Genomic DNA, 19101 nt, shown 5'->3' with positions numbered 1-19101 from the left:
TTCAATCCTTCTTTATATGAACTGAATTTGCTGATAATTTATCTTTAATGGAACCATTTCCACTTTGTTTAATACATGTTTGTTTAACACTTAGGAGGCAGAGCTTGGAAACAAGCATCATAAGTCGGTCCTCTTTGGAGGGACAAGAACATCAAACATTTGCGTTGCAATGAATGGAAATCGTATAAAAACGTCCACATCGCCACCTCTTCAAGTTCCCGGACAGTCTCAACAAAGAAACATTTACCCATTTGTTGGTATGTTCAAAGTTTTTATTTAACTTCAAGTAATTTAATTTAAAAAACTGAAAAGTTTGACGTGGACACCTGCCGGCAAACATGTCGCCGACATGTGAATAGCCCGTGTTAGGAATTGGGTTACGTCACCTGTCAAGTTCAATGCTTTATTCCAAATGTTGCTGAATAATTGAGATTTCGCATTTAATTTTGTTCATATGTTGAAAGTTTGCTCAAGAAAATCCCACGCAACCCTGCATTTTGATGAAATAATTTCGTAGCACTTGCCACTTCCTTGTCTGGGAGGTAAACTTTTCCATATTGACAACAATAAATGTTTCCTTTTGTTGATTATCTGCTGATTTAATATAAATAACGAAATATAAATGTTCATTAAAGTTTTCTTGAAGCGTGTGTGTTTTAATTGCAAACATTTACTTGGATACATAAGCTCTCAATGCACCATGTGTATTTTGTCAAAGCATGATAATTTGCATTTTTCATGTCTCCATAGATTGCAATTGCAAGAGTCGATAACTTGGTGCAGATTGTGATTGCAATTTTCTATTTCAGTACATTTTGCCTACCCAATTTTCCCAAATATCTGGATTTAAATGTTTATAACAATACTGAGTGGCGTTATGGCCGAGTGGTTAATGTGTCAGACTTGTAATCTAAGGATTGCTGACCAGTTCAAACCCTGTCAGGGGCAGGCAGTTGTTTCCTTGAGCAAGAAATTTTATATTCATTGCTTAGTACTGGTTGGTTCCAGGAACAGATTCAAAAGTGTTTCAATAAGCTTATAGCTTCCAACACAATCCAACTAAAATTAATTTGTATAAACTAATACTGTCAGCATTTTAAGATCAATTCATTTAGTACGGAAGTGTTGTCTGCACTGTTCTTGGCCTGATTTTATTCCCCTGATTGAAAGTCCCACTGCGAAACATTGCAAATGTTTGGGAAACATACCATGAGAAAACCTACTTAACTTTCTATTTCATTTGTATCAGGTTTTCAGTTTAAGCATATTTTGACACTTTTGCAAGGATGTTTATATTTTATTCAAAGAAATTTTATATTTGAAGTTGATAATGAAACTAAGTTTAATTCTAAATGCCCTTTTGCCTGTAACTCTGAAAGATTATTGATTTATTCTTTCCAATGTTTTTCAGAGGAGTTTCAGCCACAGAACTTTCAACAGTCTGGCTACTCACAGCCTAGTCAGCACCAGTATTCTGTCCAGGTAAATCTGCATTACCTAATTATCTTATTGCCAAATACATTTTATTACCATATTTCAGGAATGAAGTTTGTTAAAATTTGATATAGTTTCATTGAACATTTTATCAAATATTATTAATAAAGAAAAGTAAGGTTTTAGGCTTGTTGATGTAAACGGTCTGCGAAAATAGACCAAGACATAGTCTAGGAAAAATTCCATGCGGGCTAGCATAAAATGAATGGAACATTTCTAGCAATGTTTTGGGATCCGAAAAAATATATAAACAGTATCATTTATGTAATGACAGAGAGGAATCTAGCATATTGAATTTTTTTCAAGGTATTGACTCTGGATTTTTCAAAATATAAAATATGACATCAGAAGGATAAGCTAAATGAAATCATTCAGAGATATTATTAGCCAATCAAAACACTGTTGCTTCAATGCAAACTCTGTTGCTTCCATACAGTTGATAACATGGCAAACATGTTAAAATGCACAAAGCCCAAAAAACAAATTAAGTAATAAGATGCTCACAACAATTGTTAGCCTATGGAATTTTTATATCAGCAAAAAGTTTCAGCAAATTTGTTATCTTTCTGTAGAATAGCAGAAATAAATGTTCATTAATTGACATCACTTGTAATTAATTTCTCCAGATATAAGTAAATTTGAAAAAACTTGGCCATAATTTTTGTAAGAACCTTTTGGCTAGTCTAAATTGGTTGGGATATATGATATTTTAATGGACACGGTCCATAAACAGTTTTTCATGCAGAATGAATTTACAGTAAACAAATGTTTGAACTCTACCAGTCTTCATCAGGAATGAAAATATTTATTTCATTTAGAAATACTTTGATGTCATAAAACAGTTGAATAGTCATAAATTTATTTTGAAAACCATTTCTAGCAATTAGGTGTGCAAGCCTCTAACTATGAAATAGGGAAACCTGGGTTCAGTGCTCCTCGAATGACCAGTCCTGGTTTAGGCCAACAACAACAGACAAATATGTATCAACAACAAACACAGCAGCAAGGCATGAGGCCAAGTGCGGTAAGTTCTCCAATTGTGATGATATTGTATGGATAGAATTAAGCTTAATTAAAGACTAATTTAAAGTTAATAAGCCAGTGATTTATTACTAAAATCAAACAAATACTGGCTTGCATTCCAAGTGAAGTCTTATTCACTAGCCACACTAACATTTGCTATTTATTTTAAAAGAGAAAACGATGCTTCATAGACTTCACATTTTAAAGTGGCAATATTCATTGTGTATTTGCAATATGCATTTGTTAATAGGAATTTTGTGTGAATATGCAATAAATTAGACAAATATGAATTTTCTTTTAGCCTTTTTTCCAAACTAATCAACAGAATATGAATATGAGGCCACAGAGATATCCAAGTCCTGGAAATCCTCAGTCGCTGATGTATGGAGGACCACAGATGATATACATGGGAGGAGGGCAGTTCCCTGGGCAACAACCAATTATAATGAATGCAGCAAACATGGTGAGTTTTTGTCTTCTATAAATTTACTTCGTCTTATCTATTTTACCAAGTCTGTGGTTCTACTAGGTTGACATGTGCTTGGTTGATCCAAAAAGCTTAAAAGTTAATACTATTTCTCAGTATTGAGCTTTTTCATAGTTGATAAATTTTTCATTTTAATAAATGATAAATTTTTTCATGAATTTTATGTTCATTTTATTTTTGCCTTTGTATTGTATGATTAATATTTACCAGAAGCCTTGGCGTCCGTGGTCGAGTGTTTCAGGTCTTTAACTTCACTGCTGTGGGTTCGAATCAGATGGGGACTTGGGATTCTTTCATGTGAGGAAGCTATCCAGCTAGCTAACGGAACATCGGTGGTTCTACTCAGGTGCCCGTTTGTGCCTGAAATAATGCACAGAAGGGCAAACGAGGTCTTCCTTCACCAGTAAAGCTGGAAAGTCTGCATATTACCTATACTGTGTCAGTGTGAGATAAAACCAAATGAAACAAACAATTTTACCAGAAAGAACGTTTTAGTACACTGGCCAAAGTAGAAATTTTATTATTGAATTGACAATTAATAATTTGACATTGAATATAGTTAGTAGATTCTTTAATGTGTCAACTAGTGCAGGTCTTGAGATTTATTCCTCATAACTTGTATTTCAGATTCCACAACAGAGAATGCCCAATCCACAATACAACCCTGGAGGTATGCCATCCAACCCTACTGGATACATCCACCAGATTCCGCCACAACAGACACCTATCTCTACCTACCCACAAGGTTATGGGAATCAACCTTTGTTCATGGGAAACACAGCGACCAGTCAGCGGCCGCCGTCAACACAAGGTCAGGCCCCACAACAGTACACTAAACCAAAAGGGAGAACCATTATAAGTATTGTTGATCCAAATAGTGGTAAAGATTTGACAGCAGAGATACTTAAGACAACACAAAGTTCGACAGAAGTAACTGGATCTTCTGATTCGGGGTCCAGAAGTACACCAGTGGGAAATACAGAGGTAAGAGTTTAATTTTGTCCTTATGGATAGTTAGAGGCTCTGGGAGCACAGTGCATTTTCACTTTCGGGACGAAGCATTGGTCAGAAATTCCAATCGTCTGCTTGTATATATGAGTAGGGATCAATGCAGGACGAGTACAAAATGGTAGAATGCTCATCCGGCAGGTCAAGCTGAAATTTGCCAATGTAACGGGAAGCTAGAATTCTCATGATCAGTTTGTTTCCTTTCAACAATGGAAAGCCGGAAACAAAGCTTGTGTTTTAGGTTACATATAAATTGCGCACTTTACACATTGTTAATTGGATACAGGTGTAATTGGAATGTGCCGACAATACTGATGAAACTTGGCTCAAATTTGACTAGACCATAGCCTCTGTAACAGCATGCTCAATCGTAAATTTCCTGTTACCATGGCAACGGGGGGACGTCTCAAAATTGCGAAAAATCCCAATTTTGCATTGTTTATATAAGAGAAAAGGTTAAACAAATTGATTATGAAAATTACTAGCGGTCGTTTGCATTGGCAAGGTTCTATTGCATAGGAGAGATTTATTTTGAAAATTGTGCCCAAAATGCAGGACGAGTATTGAAGCATGCAGTACAAGTAGAAATTTGAAGCTACTCGTCCTGTAGGACAAGCGGCTCTAAAAAAATTTGATCCTTTTTAATAAAACTAATTTTTAAATGTTTGTCTTATTGTCATTAATCTATTAAGTCTTTAAAGTGATGCTGACCTAAAAATTGACAAGTTGATATTAGAAGTGTAATTTGACATTGAAATTCAATTTGCTTCTTTCACAGGAAGTGTCGGGGCAGAGTGAGGGGTCAAATGCTATAGCAGCACAATTTGCAGCTCAGGTTGCTGCCAAACTCTACCATCCAAAAGATGGAGAAGGTCCTCCAAGTCATACACCCCCTCCTTCAGCACACCAGCAAGCATCTTTGTCACAGGGGGCAGTACCAGGTGCAATGCCTTCAGGTGATCACGCTCATCCAGCTACGACTGGCTCAAACCCAGTCCAGGTTGTCCTGGAACAACCTCCAGTTACCACACCAACACAATCTGTACATGTAGATAGTGCAACTGCAGACAACTCTAAAACTCATCAAAGTCTTTCAAATGGCAGGCCTGCTCCTCCTTCAGAAGTTGTCCAAACTTCTGAAGTGCCACCTGTAGCGGTAGTGGAGACTGTTACTCCTGTAGATAGTGCATCAAATGCCAAGAAATCATTAGAAACCTCAGAACCAGTGACTGTTAGTGTTATAAGTGCACCAGTTGTCTCAGAAAGAACTAATGTTAGTGAAGAACGTAGTGACTCTAGTAGTGCTCGTGAAATTACACCAGAAGTAAATATAGTGCCACCAACGCCTGTTGAAAAGAAACCAGATATGAAAATACCAGAAATAAGTGATGAACCAACAAAAACTGAAGAACCAACGGCGGAAGTATCAGGTATGAATCATTTTCTTTGCATGCAGAATTATTGCCAAGAGAATGAGGAGTCTGAGGTTTTGTTTTGGGGTTATCACATTTGTGAAAAAGAAAACTGACCTTGAAGTTTTATACCAATTTTAACTGTTAAATAACTTTTTAATGGCAAGGTTTCAAAATACTTTTACCAAAAAGAAAGCATGACAATTCACTATAGAGCATTTGTAAGTTGATCATGTGAGTAATTGTGAAATAAAGAACAAACATTTATTGGCTGTTGTTGATTGGAAGACCAAGGGTCTGGTAATTTGACCCATGGAGGCACTGGGAAAACCCAGCAGTCATGAAATCTATACTAATGAAGTAGTACAGAATTATTTCAGTTTCTTTCGGTCTGGTGAAACTAAATTTGGTGTGGTAAACTTTCATTGTTTACCAGACCCACTGTCTTGGTCAATTCCGTTTAGACTTAATAAATATGTATATTTAAAATATGTCCATTTTGTATCATATGGACCTTTCCGGTTTTTCGTAGCGGAACATTTAGCCACACCTTTTCCATTCATTGCTAGGTCAACTGCTCACAAACAGTATCACAAACATAACCATGTGTTCTTTTGTGCAAACCAGGTCAACCAGTGACTTTGTATTATCTCAGTGTAGCGATTGGATAACAAGTTAGCCAATTTACATAAAACTGTAAACACCGGAAAGGTCCATTGAACAATCTTTTAATGTTTTATACTGTTTTTTGTTATCAAAATATAATGTTTTATTGGAAAAAAAGCATCTTTTGATAAATAAGACTTTAAGTAAAGGATATTTGTATGAATTTGCTTATTTGACAGAAGAGTTATTTTGCAAGTTTATAGACTGATATTAGAACTGGTTTGAAAGAAAAAAAGTTGCTACAAAAATCTATAAACTTCACATTATTAAGTGCTTAAAGATGTGATATCATAGCATTTCATTCTATTGAAGAAATGAAGTTCATTAATATTCTTCTTCATTTTACAGTTCCCAAAAAGCAGAAATCAAAGTTGAAAAAGAAGGACTTGAACAAGAAAGGAGACCAAATATCTGGTTCCGAGTTTGACGCCTACACAGATACATCAGTAGTGAGTAGATGAATTTTATAGTTATGATAAATTATTAAGCCCCATTGTGAAGATGGCCAACATAAACCTCTTTAGAATCCACTCCCTGGAATAAACAAGAGTATTTGTGTAATGACAGCTTTTTTTTACACAGGAAGGGAAGGGCTGGCTTTATCTTAAATTTTTAGAGAAACTGTTAGTTACCTGCACTCAAGTTATCACACTGGCTGTCAAAATGTAAATAGAGCATGCTATTTAATTGGCTTCATATTTCCAGGACCTACTTTAATATTGGCTTTAGGGAATGGGATAATGATAGAAAAATAATATTCAGATGCTCTTGCATTGGTTCATTTAGTCTGGGGTTTCATATTGTGATGACAGGGCTCTTTCTAGTGCATTGAATGATGTACACAGTGACATTAAATATTGCATTGAATCTTGAATAGTAATAATTCAGCATTGACCATTGTGAATTTGTCCTTTGTCATATTGGCTTTGCCATTTTATTATGCCTCCCTTTGCTGCTGTCTGTTGGTCAACCAACAGTTACCCCTATTTGTGCCCCAAAATTAACAAAATATGGAGCAAGTGCAGAGTAAATTGTACGCCCAAAAGAGAGATACGTAAGTTACCTTGATGACATTCCATGGCTTTCTATGCCATTTACCACTTTAATCATTTGCTAAAGTTTTGTAATGTGGCTGGAGTAATAACAGGGTTCCCTCTGGGTCAATTTTAGTTTGCACCACCAAATTCACCAATCAGAAAAATTGGGAGCCAATGGCTCCTAAGTTGGAGGCAATAATTCTGCAAGGGAGACATGCCTATCTCTCTTATTCACTTTCACTGATTTGACTGAGGCAAGATCTTTCCAGCTTTCACTGCATTCTGGTGATCTTCAAATACAAAAGAAAACAAAAAAAACATTACTATAAATTAACTTCATCTTAAAATCAATGAAGAAAAAAATTAAATAGATACCAAGGACTTTTTAACAATGAAGAATTATGATTATTTTAATAGGTTTTGTGATGAGACTGTTTAGCATTAAACATTCAGATATTAAATATTAACAATGTTAACTCATACCAGTAGTTTTAAATCAATCACTGGTGAAATTATTATTCTAATTGTCACCAGATTTAATATTTCAAACTGTAATTATTTTTAGTCAGCTGACGAGTCAACTTACATAAACTTTAATTTTTGTCTCTAATTCGCAACTAACACTAGTTGACTACATGTGTAATTAACACTGCTCCAAGAAACAAGAATGTTTGCTGTTTGTAATTATGTATGAAATAATGAGGAAGACTAGTTTCAAACCCTGTATTTAAAGATGTTATTTTGTGGCAAGAAGTTTATTTTCATATAAACCTTGATTATACAGTTTAAAGACCAGCCTTCATAAAGTTGAAATGGAGCCAAACCATTATTATTCTTGTCGGGGAAACTGGTCTGTCCAGAATCTGTGACTGAAATTCTGCTGCATTCTGAATCCAAAACAGTATTGCATGTTACTCCAGTTTCACAAAAAAAGTCCCAACAGTAGCCCAAAACAAATCAAACTGTTTAAACCTCTGAGAAGAAACAAAATTGATTTGTGTCTTAAAAAAGATATATGATCATACACAAAGGATATCTAAAAGTTTTTATTTAATTCTTAAAATTTCTTGAATTTCCTAAATAGTTTTCCCAATTTATGCCAGGGGCCTTTCCCAGAAAAGCTGGTAAAGGCCCTGTAAAACCTGCAGCATGACAATTGGAAAATTGACAAGGTAACAAAGGTATTAAATATGTCGATGTCGGGAAGGAAAATGATAACCAAGCTGTTATTTTGCGGTGTGTATGAAATGCATGGGTGCAAGTTTTCAGGCATATGCCTGAAGTTCAGGTTTTTTGTGACAAATTTCATCATGTTTAATAGGGGTGGCAACGAATACCAAAATCAATACTCGAGTACTCGGTAATTTTTCCGATCGAGTACTCGGTTACTCGGATGATTGCCAGTGATCTTCAAAGTTTATCACACAATATCAACACCGTCCGCATGCTACTTTCGTTTTCTTTTTAAATTCATAGAATTCTGTAGATAGTAAATAGGACTGCACGGGAGACAAATTAATTATAATTAAATCAACAACATAATATTTTACAACGTTTTAATTAATGCAATATCAAGTTTTAAACATGTACAACAGTTCATAGATCTTTTTCCTTCTTGAAATAATATAGACTGACCGGCGGCAACAAAAGTTTAACCGGGTCTAAATACTAGTTACCTTTATTCTTACAACAACAATTATCAACATACATTCATGATAGCAATCGGCCCTTTGTTGTTTTCAAGACAGTTACTTCGGCTCACAATTAAAGGTAATTAAATATCATGAGAGACTTGATGACATAAGCGACACAGGTGCGCGTGTCAAACTGTTGATCGCCTCGTTAAATTTATGATCTCATTTTCTCACCTCTGCAAGGATGTTTTGATTGCATTTAACGGGTATTTATGAAGATACATGCACATCTCTGAATTCCTGAACAATTTGGATACACCAATCTTTCTAAATCGCAAAAAGAAAAAAAAAATAGAAAACATATATATTTTTCCGAGTAATCGAATATCAATTTTGTTAACCGATATTCGGACGTTCGATCGAGTACTCGGTTACTCGTTGCCATCCCTAATGTTTAACTATTAGATTATGTAGGAAAATTGATTATGAATGACAGTCTTCCAGTTTTTCCAAATTTTCAACTTGCACCCATGGAAATGCAAACTTGTGTAACTATTTAAGGGTGCATTTGATTCATGGTCCCATGAAGTATTTTTTACACAGTGCGAATTTTATACAAACCCCAAAGTATTGCCTTGGATTTTGGTTTTCTTTTGTTAATGAAAACATATCAAATAAGTTTATTCTAGCTGTCTTTTAAGGATCTCCACTGAGGTGGAAATGCCTAAAAATCATTTAAAATTTGAAATGTTAACATAAATCAACTGGAGCTGCAAAAATGTTAACATGAAAATGTGAAATGTTACGAAAAACAAAAAATGTAAATATATGAAAATGGTACGAAAAACGGGACAAGCAGTGATTCTTTCCTTAAAAAAAAAGTTGTTCCAATAACAAGAGATGCTTAGAAAATTGAACTGTTTATTTCTCAACTCCATTTTATAATAGTTTTTATGTATGTTAAAGTTTTGTCTGATTCCTATCAGACACATAGGTTATAAAAAGATACAAGTCTCGGGTCTTAAATACATAGTAAAGAGGAGGTTAATCTGGAAGAAATTAAATCTAGTGTTGTATAGATAGCCTCCCTTGGATTTAGTTATAAATAGCCTTTGTTGGCAGAGTGTATATCAATCTTCAGTGTACTAGAGCATGGTATGTTAAACTGAACCAGTTTTTATCTACACACACATACCATCATCATATACCTCGCCTACACTGTGTCTATCTTATATTAACTTAAACTTCTTCTTAGCTGAAAGTGAGGATTACTTTGTAATGTGCAGAAAAACAAGGCTTATATAAGTTCTTCTTTTATAAAGTTTGGAACTTTTAATCTTGAACTTGGGAGTATAACGAAAAGTGCATAGGTAAGCAGATTTATTGGGATTTTTCGAAAAAGAAAAAGTCCTGTTCAAGGGTATTTAGATATTGCCTTAATGATTTCAAGGTTTATATAACTGAAATAAAGGTAAGAAGATAATGATGTTATGTTATTAATGCTTAATAAATATTTGATGTAATGTTACTTTAGAAACTATTATAAATTATATTGAAAGTTGTGTAAAGTTGAGGCATGCTGCTTTCCTATTTTAAAATATTTAAAACCATTTCCAAACATCTGCCATGTGTTTGATAAGAGCAAATGTATGGACATTTGACAATATCATAATGGGGGGGGGGGGAGGAAGAGAGCAGATACTTAAGCCTTGACATGTGGAATGCTGAGTGACTCATGCATGTTGTAAGAGGGAATTAATGGGCAGACAATATTCTAATCTTGACAGCTGAAACATGTGTTGAATTTATCATTTTGTGGTTACGAAATACTACACTTTTACCAGTGTGATGTTCTTGTTCTATACAGTAGAACTCAAAATGTCTGCATAATTGATCAGTTACTAATTTATCAGTTGAAAAGTAACTGCATCAGATCTATAGTAGTCATGTTTTCTTGTAGAATATTAAGCATTTTACATTATTTATGTTTGAATAAGAAATTAAATATTTTTAACTCTTGAGTTTAAACACTGGTCAAATGAAATGCTTCAAATTTTAGATTTACTTATTTACAAGTTTTGACAAGGGGATTTTCATTGTTTAAATGTCTGGGTTAGATTTTACTACGGTCTGAAATAATGTGTAGAAATACCAGATTAGATAAGCCATTTGTCATATATATAATAATAAATGTACTTCTGTCAGAAAAAGGACACCAAGTAATGAAGATTAAGTACTAAGCTATAAATCCATTAAACTTGCTTTCATAGTTGTCTAATGACATCATTGAAATCAAACTGAATGTTCAAGATTGGTTCTAGTCCAACTAATTGTACTAAGCGACAAGATATTGTGCTATTCTATGTCTGGGCAATATCTCTCAAAAGTATCTAAATGTTGTTGGTTATACACATGATTGCAGCTAAAGATTTAAGCAGAAAAATTCTCCCGGATATATATGTGTGTATTATCTTAACAAACAATCTTGCTTTGAAGTACATGTCATTGGTAGTTATCAGTGTGGTTCAGTGTTAAGTATGTCCTGAGTGTAGTAACAACATTAAGTATCCTGTACCTCCATCTTTACAGTTTTTGGCAAGTAGTTCCTGTTTAATTTAGTAATTTAGAATTATTACTGTGTATAAAATTGTTTGGAAGATTGCATTTACACAGCTTATTACGCAGATTATAAAAATATAAAAAAAAAAAATCCCTGAACACTATATAATAATTGTATGCTTTAGGTGCTTGGTAAATTATGAAATTTTCAGGTATTTGTTTTAGATGTTTTATTTTGTTCTTGAGAATTGTTGCTCCAAGTGTCTGAAAATTTAGCAGTCAGTATCAAGTACTGCAAAGCTGTTGGTTACAGGAGGGAAAATAAGGTTTCCAAAATTTGCTTGCTTTTGATGAAATTGGATGAAGTAGACTATAGTGGTCCAGCAGCGAAAGGTGATGGTACTATGTATGTTACCTTAGTGAAGTAACAGGTTAACTGTTGTTAAAGTTCAATAGGAGTTAACCTGTTACTGCACTAAGGTGACGATATGTTAAGTTGACCATTTGATAAATTACTATTTAGAAATTTAAAGGGAACACAGTGGGTTTTTTTCATAATTTTAGGAACATGACCCATACCCATGAAATTGGGAATTACAGCGATGTTTTGTAAAAAAATTGGGAAAAAGCGCATGACTTAAATGAATAATTGAACAAAGAATCACTGTCTAGGATGGCATTTTCAAACATTTAAGCACCATAACAGTGAAGAAGCCCTTATTTTCAAAGATTATAATTCAATATTTTTATTTTGTAACTTTCAATTGGGAATTTTTTCCTGTAGATTGGGAAAATAATATACTATTTTCAATTGGGTTTATTAACGAATATCGGCTATAGAATAAGCCAAAAAAAATTCCTGGAACACAAATTTTTAAGTAGTAAAAAATTTAAACACTGGATACACAGAAACACAATTTTAAAAATACAGAAAATTGGATTAAATGAAGTTTTGTGATCATCAGTTGTGCCTATGATGAGATGACCTTGAGGTTATTTATAGCTGGATGGTAAAATGCTAATGAATATTGGTAGACAAGAAGAGTCTGCTTGTCTCACCTGTTTCTCTACTCTATAATGTGTGTACACTGTAGGAAATAACATCCAACATTGACTTGTTTTTGTCCCATCATATTTTGCACATCGTAATGAAGTTTATGCCATTTGTTGTTGTGTTTTTTGGTCTGTGTATACTTTGAGAGGTGTAGTTAGAATGTCTTTTATCTATTGAATGATATTTTGTGGCTGTATGTGTGAAGGTATGACCATGAATACAAAACTGATACCTGAGGTTAAGAGGCCAGAGGTCAAGTGAGGTCAAGATAAAAAGAGACAGTGTTTGAAATGTAATGTTTATTTTGGAGTTTTAAGTGTTTAGCCTAATATTAGTAAGGGCCCTTAAGTACTTTAGTTAATTCTGAGAAAAGATTTTGGAAAACTGATCCATTGACAGTCATAATTTCAATTATTGTGTAACAAATGCATTCTGTTGCAGTCATTAGAAGTTCACAAGTCTGAATTATTGGCTTTAAATTCCTTTCTAGCTTAAATAATTAAATTGTAAAATTTCCACTAGCCCTGTGATGTAATTAACTAGTGTTGTACTGTCAGGCTAAGTAAGAATTTCTAGGACTGCTCTTTAAAGATCTATCAAAAACAACGAGAAAATTAACAATATATTTGAACATAATCAATTATGAATTTACTTTCCATGTGGTGTTTTTCAACTGGCAATATGTATAAGTGCACTCTGTAATGCAGTTTTTCATTGCATAGCTACAATATTTGGCAGTGCATCAAATATATAAACAATTAATTCCCATAAGAAATTTATTTCCAGCAAAGTAATTGGAAAGAAAAGTTTTGTAACAAATTCATACTATAATAACAGACTGATATAAATCATTGATGGGAGAAATGTAAGTCGGACAGACTGAAGAAAGTAATATTATTTAACTTTTGGGCAAATAATCAAAATGGGGGGAGGCAGGTTTATCTTTCAATCTTCCCTGTTATTGCTTGATAAATGCATCAGTGTTTATTATAAACCTTTCCTGGAAAAGTTATTTTTAAATGAAATTAATCAAACCACCTGAATGTGTATATAAATAATATTCCATTTTGATTTAGGATGGAGGGGCACTCTTTTTCATTAAAATAATTTCTCATTTCAGTCAATTGAACCACAGCAGCCGGAGGCTACACCAAGTGAACCCGAAGTGTCAGAACCAGTCGAAGAAACACCCGAACCATCAGTGCCTGAGGAACCAGTCACAGAGGTAACCACAGAGCCGTCAAAGACACCCTCGCCAACCCCCACAGATGACATCGTACCCAAGGTGGAAATCAAGATTGAAGATGGTGACGCTGAATTAGAGGAAGGCGAAATAGTGGATGATGAAGATGAAGATGCCATGAGTATGGGACTGAGATACAAGTATTCAGAAGGTAAGGACATTTGATGCATACCAGGCATCGAAAAATATTTTCAGTCACTCGTCCTGCAGGATGAGTAGCTTGGACTTGCTTCTAAATCCATTGTGCAGGCAACATTTTTCTCGTCCTGCATAGAGTTCTCTTAAATTCTATTTGTAATTACGAGCGCACAAGTGGAATTTTTGATCTCTTCATAAGTGTTTGTATCCTCACGTAATTTGTGCTTTGAATTTGTCCCGATCAGTTTTGAAAGTGCTCGTTGGGACTACATTCATGTCCAAAAGTATTGTTGGGCCACACAGTGTAATAGGTTATTGTTTTATAAAAGAGGTATTCTAATTTGCTGCACAAAGATGCCAGCATCTGAGGTCTACCTCTACCGCTTCAAGTAAAGGATGGTCACAATGGTCTGTCTTGTCTGATTTTATGCATATCAAAGATGAAATATATTCTTCCTGTAATTTCTGACTTTGGTATGCAAAAAAAATAATTTATGTAGGTTATATGTCATATAAAAAGTTAAAATTACACGGTCTATAATGCATTATCATGACTAATTGTTTTTAAGAGTGTAAGGTCTACTAATGTTTTATCATACTTTTCTGTGTTACAGAGCAATGGAGTCCCTTGAATCCCGAGGGAAAGAAGCACTATGATAGAGAGTTTTTGCTACAGTTCCAAAATGAGTACAGTGCTGTGCAGAAGCCAGCAGGACTTCCTGACATTCCAGACATCATTCTTGACAAGGTACGAAAACATTATAGATAACAGTATCACCCAAATGGCCAACAAAACTACCTGCCTCTACAGAATTTACTGTCAGCCTGAAACTAAAATGCGTTAACTGGCAGATGAATCTAAAAATTTCACTAGCTTCTTAAGAATTGCAGCCATTGATTATTCCTGTGTGATGATGGGGCAACTAAATGGGTTTGAATTTCTTGGGTCTATGCATCTCTTGGCTCCAGCCGGTGAGGTGGTTTTGACCCCTGGTGTTGCTTTAAAGTTTGTAACACCCGAGGTTAGCCAAAGTCATTTTTCCTGTCTGGAAGCCATAATAATGACCTTAATTGTATATCAGCATTTAGCTCTTTGATGTAATTAATAAAAAAGCAGTTGAATAATTCATTGGTAGTAAAAGTCAGCTTACTAGACAACTAATAAAGAATGAATTAAACAAGAATGAAATCACAAACTGTTTATTATTACTGAATGAAGCAATATGATTTTCCTACAGTAGCCATTCAGTATATATATATTCAGATATATAATTTCACAGTCGATAAAATGTTCAATAAAGTAATTGTTGCTTGAAATAACTGTCAGTAATACAACTCCCATATCTGGTTTCTTATTAACTGAATAAGAATTTCCTCTTTTCTTTCTGACAAATACATGATTTAAATATTGTATTCTGAAGATGGTTACAAAGACACTAGATTTATTGTAAAAAGTATGTTAATTTATTTGGTAAAGTGCTCAGTTTTTAGAAATGTATTGTTAGTTGCATGTTTTAACATGTTTTCATTGCAAAATGTATTTGTTAGCTTTCCTCTAAATCTTTTTTATGTTTTCGGAAAATGTCATGCATGTATAGTGTCTTTGTTTGACTATTTCCTAGAAAATCCTATTAAGACTAGTATAATTGGTAAATAATTTTGAAGTGAAAAATGATACTGTGGTTCATAACCTCACAACACTAAATTTTCATCAAGTTTATTTTCTATAGACAAGGTGGCCTTTCACCCCTTAAAAACCATGTTCTGTTTGAAAATCGCTGACATATCTCTTTTGCTTATATATTGTAGAAAGATTGTTTTTTGTATTTCAGCCCCAGGGAATGGGTCGGCAGTTTAGTCGAGAATTGTCTGGAGGCAGTTCTGGTGGGCAAGACTTTATAGATTTCACTCCCAAATATGTATGGGGTGGTGGGGGTGGTGGTGGAGGAGGCCAGAAGGTAAAAAATTCTCGAGATCATTATCTCATTGTGATTTATTATCTAAGCAGATTGTATCTAGTATTGTTGTACAGAATTCACTTTTCTCTCATATCCGCAAATAAAACGAATGGATATTCATTACATATCACTTACCGGGCTGTATTTGTGTAATGTATTTGGTGGTTTTTCTCACTTAATTGAGAAGAGGCCTTAGTCTCTTCATTTTCGGGAAAATGAACGCTAAAATTACTTTTTTTGAAAGTTTAAAAAAAAAAAATGGTGTAAGTGCAGATTTTTGGGAAAACTGCATGATTTTAAAGAAAACTTCAATTGGGAAGAAGCCTTTTGAACGCCTCTGTTATTTAAGGAGGAAATTTACTGGCACTTCGTCTTTCTTGAAAATAACAGTCCATTTGAAATTTGATGGTAATTTAATATCAATATGTAAACTTGGAACATAAACAATATGTAGCCACCTCAGATTCTATTCTAGCATAAAAGCAGCTTTTATATAGTAATTTTAAGTATCAAATTGTCTCTGAATGCAATAGTTACATATTGTAGTGAACAGATTACGAGAAGCACACATTTTAATAAAATATATAATGTAATTTCTTTCCCAGTCACGTGGTCTACCTCGTCAACCAAGCAACCAAAAGAATAAGAGTGGTCCACCACCTCGTCACATTAATTTGTCCATCAGCAAGGATATAGAGCTACACAAGGCTAAAGAAGCCTGGAAACCGTCGCATTCAGATGCTAAAAAAGAAGCTGAAGAAGATGAAGCCAAGAATGCGGTAAGACTTGGAAATGCTATGAATATAAATGTCTCTTACATTATATGAATTGTGCTAATAGTTTATTTTACACTTCTGCATTTAGAGGGATAGCTACTGGTATATTAGAACTGGTTAGCCAGCTGGTATAAAGTAACTGAATGTGGAATCTAGTCTGCATGATTTGAAAGTGAAAATAATAGCAACATAGGGTGAATGTTTTTGTTGCTACAATTAAACCAGATCTTGTTAATGAGGAAAAGATGCTTGATTTGAATACTGCAATCCTATTGGATGAAAAATAATTTCAAACACTTGCAGATATGTATGTCTTAAAAACAGGAATTACTATGAACAATGCAAGCTGTAACTTTGTTATTTTTATACAACTGTTACTAGCTTGGAGTATTATTCATTTAAAGCTTAGAATGTCTGCATGATATACTGTGAGTTATTGTGACTGGAAACCTAAATATTAAATTGTCTGTCTCTGATAGATAAGAAGTTTCAAGGTCTTAAAGAAGTTAAGAAGTCTAAATATTTGTTACACTAAGCCTTTTGCACTACATAGTTAAAAAAAACCCAACAAGTCAAACAAATAAAAAAAAATTTCAGTAGTTGTAGGTTATTTAGTTTATAGATTATGACAAAGGAAATTTTTCTCTAGCAAGTTAGCTGAGGAAATATTATTGATCAGATCCTCTTTTCACTTTTTAAACTCTTAATAATTGATCTTGCTGCAGTAAAAAGGTTGAAGCAAAATAACTGTACTAAAATTCATCTACATTAATATTTATCAATGTAATTTTTTTTTCGCATGATATATATTATCCAAAAAAAAAAGCATAAATAAAAACTTGTAATGTTGAATGTTGATTTCAGAAAATTAAAAAAAAAAAAAAAAAACTTGAAAAAAATATTGACCTTGATTTATACAGTTTTCAGAAAATAAAATGTATATATTTTCTGAAAATAAATGTACATGAATCAAACAGGGTTTGGCTAAGTTTAAATGGCTTTGTAATTTGATATCCAAGTTGAAATTATATGTTTCAGAAAAAAACTTTTAGTAGATTATCTTCCTCCTTATGGAGTAAAATGGTTCCCTTATCTTGTAGTAGTGAGCAGAACAATGGTCTGGCCTGTACACACATTGTTTATCTTTATTTATAAATTAATATGTATGTTTTTAGGAATTGTACAAAAAGACAAGAAGTATATTGAACAAGTTGACGCCCCAGAAGTTTCAAACTCTGGTTACACAGATGCAGTCGTTACCGATAGACTCTGAAAGTAAACTTAAAGGAGTCATTGATTTAGTCTTTGAAAAGGTATGTTTAATGTAAAATTTGTATTTTTTGAAAATTTGAATAGTTGTTACTAAAGTAAAAAAAAATCATCCTGTACTGACGTATACAAACCACGTGCAACCATCGCATACGATTTTAAAACTTGTTTTTGTTGCTTGAACATTTGGAAAATGCCTAAGTGATTATTGTTTATTTCGCAGGCTTAAAACTTGAATATAGAATCTTAACAATTCTCAAAGCTAATCGGTCTGTAATATAATGTTTTGCACCAGTTTTATCACCCTGTTTTACCCATTTTGAAGATCTGATAATAAAGATACGGTACATCTCTTTTATTTCAGGCTATCAGTGAGCCAAGCTTCAGTGTTGCCTATGCCAATATGTGCAGATGTTTGTCAATGGTAAGTCATTTCTCTAGAATCTACCAACTGTCTTAACATTGTTGAAGGGGGTTGTGGCTGAGCGGTTAAGATCATTAAATTCAAACCACCTGCCCCACAATGCTGTGGGTTCAAATCCTAACAGAGAGTTTGGATTTTTTCACGAGGAAGCTATTGACCTTGCTTACAGAATGATTGTGGTTTTACTCGGGGGCCTGAAACAATGCATGGGAGGGCAATTGAGGTCCTCTACCAGTAAGGCTTGAAAGTCGCCATATAACCTATACTGTGTTGGTATGAAGGGAAAAAAAACAACCAAAAAAAGTATTTGGGGGAATGTGGGGGACTTTGTTGGAGAAAAGACAAGTGTTATTTAAAGTTGGCAAGTTTAATCACTGGAAATTAACATTAGATAAATACATTTTGATTATCATGGAGTTGCCATTTTGAACTAATCGTGACAACTGATGCTGAAGATATTGCTCACCTTGTTAAAATTTTTGTCTGTTCAGTTTGTGAAGGTCAGTTAGATAATAAATAGAGGATATTATACCTGGTTAATGTAACATAATTAATGATAAAGAAGACATTTTAATGGCTCGGGAGAGACTGACAGTTTTATTGTTTGATCGAGGAGAAAATTTTTGTATCTTTAATGATGAAAGTTTAAAGCATTATTAACTATTAAGTAAGTTAGGTGCAAATATAGACAGAGGAATTTTAACAAGATTGATGATGTAAAGAGTAAAGAAAATGCCTAAACATTCAGGGTTATGTCAATTGTGTTTCTAAATGGCATTGGTTTTTATGGTTTTAGTCAGTTTTGAACTTTGTACCTTGAGAAAAATGAATGAAATTCAACAAAATGTATTCACTGTTTACATAGTCAATACCTATATTGTTTTCTATATGCATATCATTGTAACACGTTAGAGGTTGT

The 19101-nt window shown here is 33.7% G+C and overlaps 1 protein-coding gene across 3 annotated transcripts in view; it reads left to right on the top strand.

Annotated features, from left to right (window-relative positions):
* Positions 1 to 19101, top strand: part of LOC132740603 (eukaryotic translation initiation factor 4 gamma 1-like) — a 41745-nt gene that overhangs the window by 5660 nt on the left and 16984 nt on the right. For all 3 annotated transcript variants that reach the window (XM_060728544.1, XM_060728542.1, XM_060728543.1), the window contains exons 2-14: positions 95 to 257; positions 1412 to 1482; positions 2375 to 2518; positions 2819 to 2980; positions 3632 to 3988; positions 4791 to 5442; positions 6439 to 6539; positions 13495 to 13768; positions 14370 to 14503; positions 15588 to 15713; positions 16319 to 16492; positions 17665 to 17802; positions 18123 to 18182. In XM_060728544.1, coding sequence (XP_060584527.1) covers positions 170 to 257; positions 1412 to 1482; positions 2375 to 2518; positions 2819 to 2980; positions 3632 to 3988; positions 4791 to 5442; positions 6439 to 6539; positions 13495 to 13768; positions 14370 to 14503; positions 15588 to 15713; positions 16319 to 16492; positions 17665 to 17802; positions 18123 to 18182 — 2481 coding nt within the window. In that variant the 5' untranslated portion in view covers positions 95 to 169. The remainder of the gene's footprint in view (positions 1 to 94; positions 258 to 1411; positions 1483 to 2374; positions 2519 to 2818; positions 2981 to 3631; positions 3989 to 4790; positions 5443 to 6438; positions 6540 to 13494; positions 13769 to 14369; positions 14504 to 15587; positions 15714 to 16318; positions 16493 to 17664; positions 17803 to 18122; positions 18183 to 19101) is intronic.

The sequence above is a fragment of the Ruditapes philippinarum genome, unplaced genomic scaffold (assembly GCF_026571515.1).
Source record: "Ruditapes philippinarum isolate M1 unplaced genomic scaffold, ASM2657151v2 ctg6222_1_1_1_1, whole genome shotgun sequence".
Classification (NCBI taxonomy): Eukaryota; Metazoa; Mollusca; class Bivalvia; order Venerida; family Veneridae; genus Ruditapes; species Ruditapes philippinarum.
Note: the sequence above shows the minus strand (reverse complement) of the source record. Positions and strands in the feature narration are given on the sequence as shown.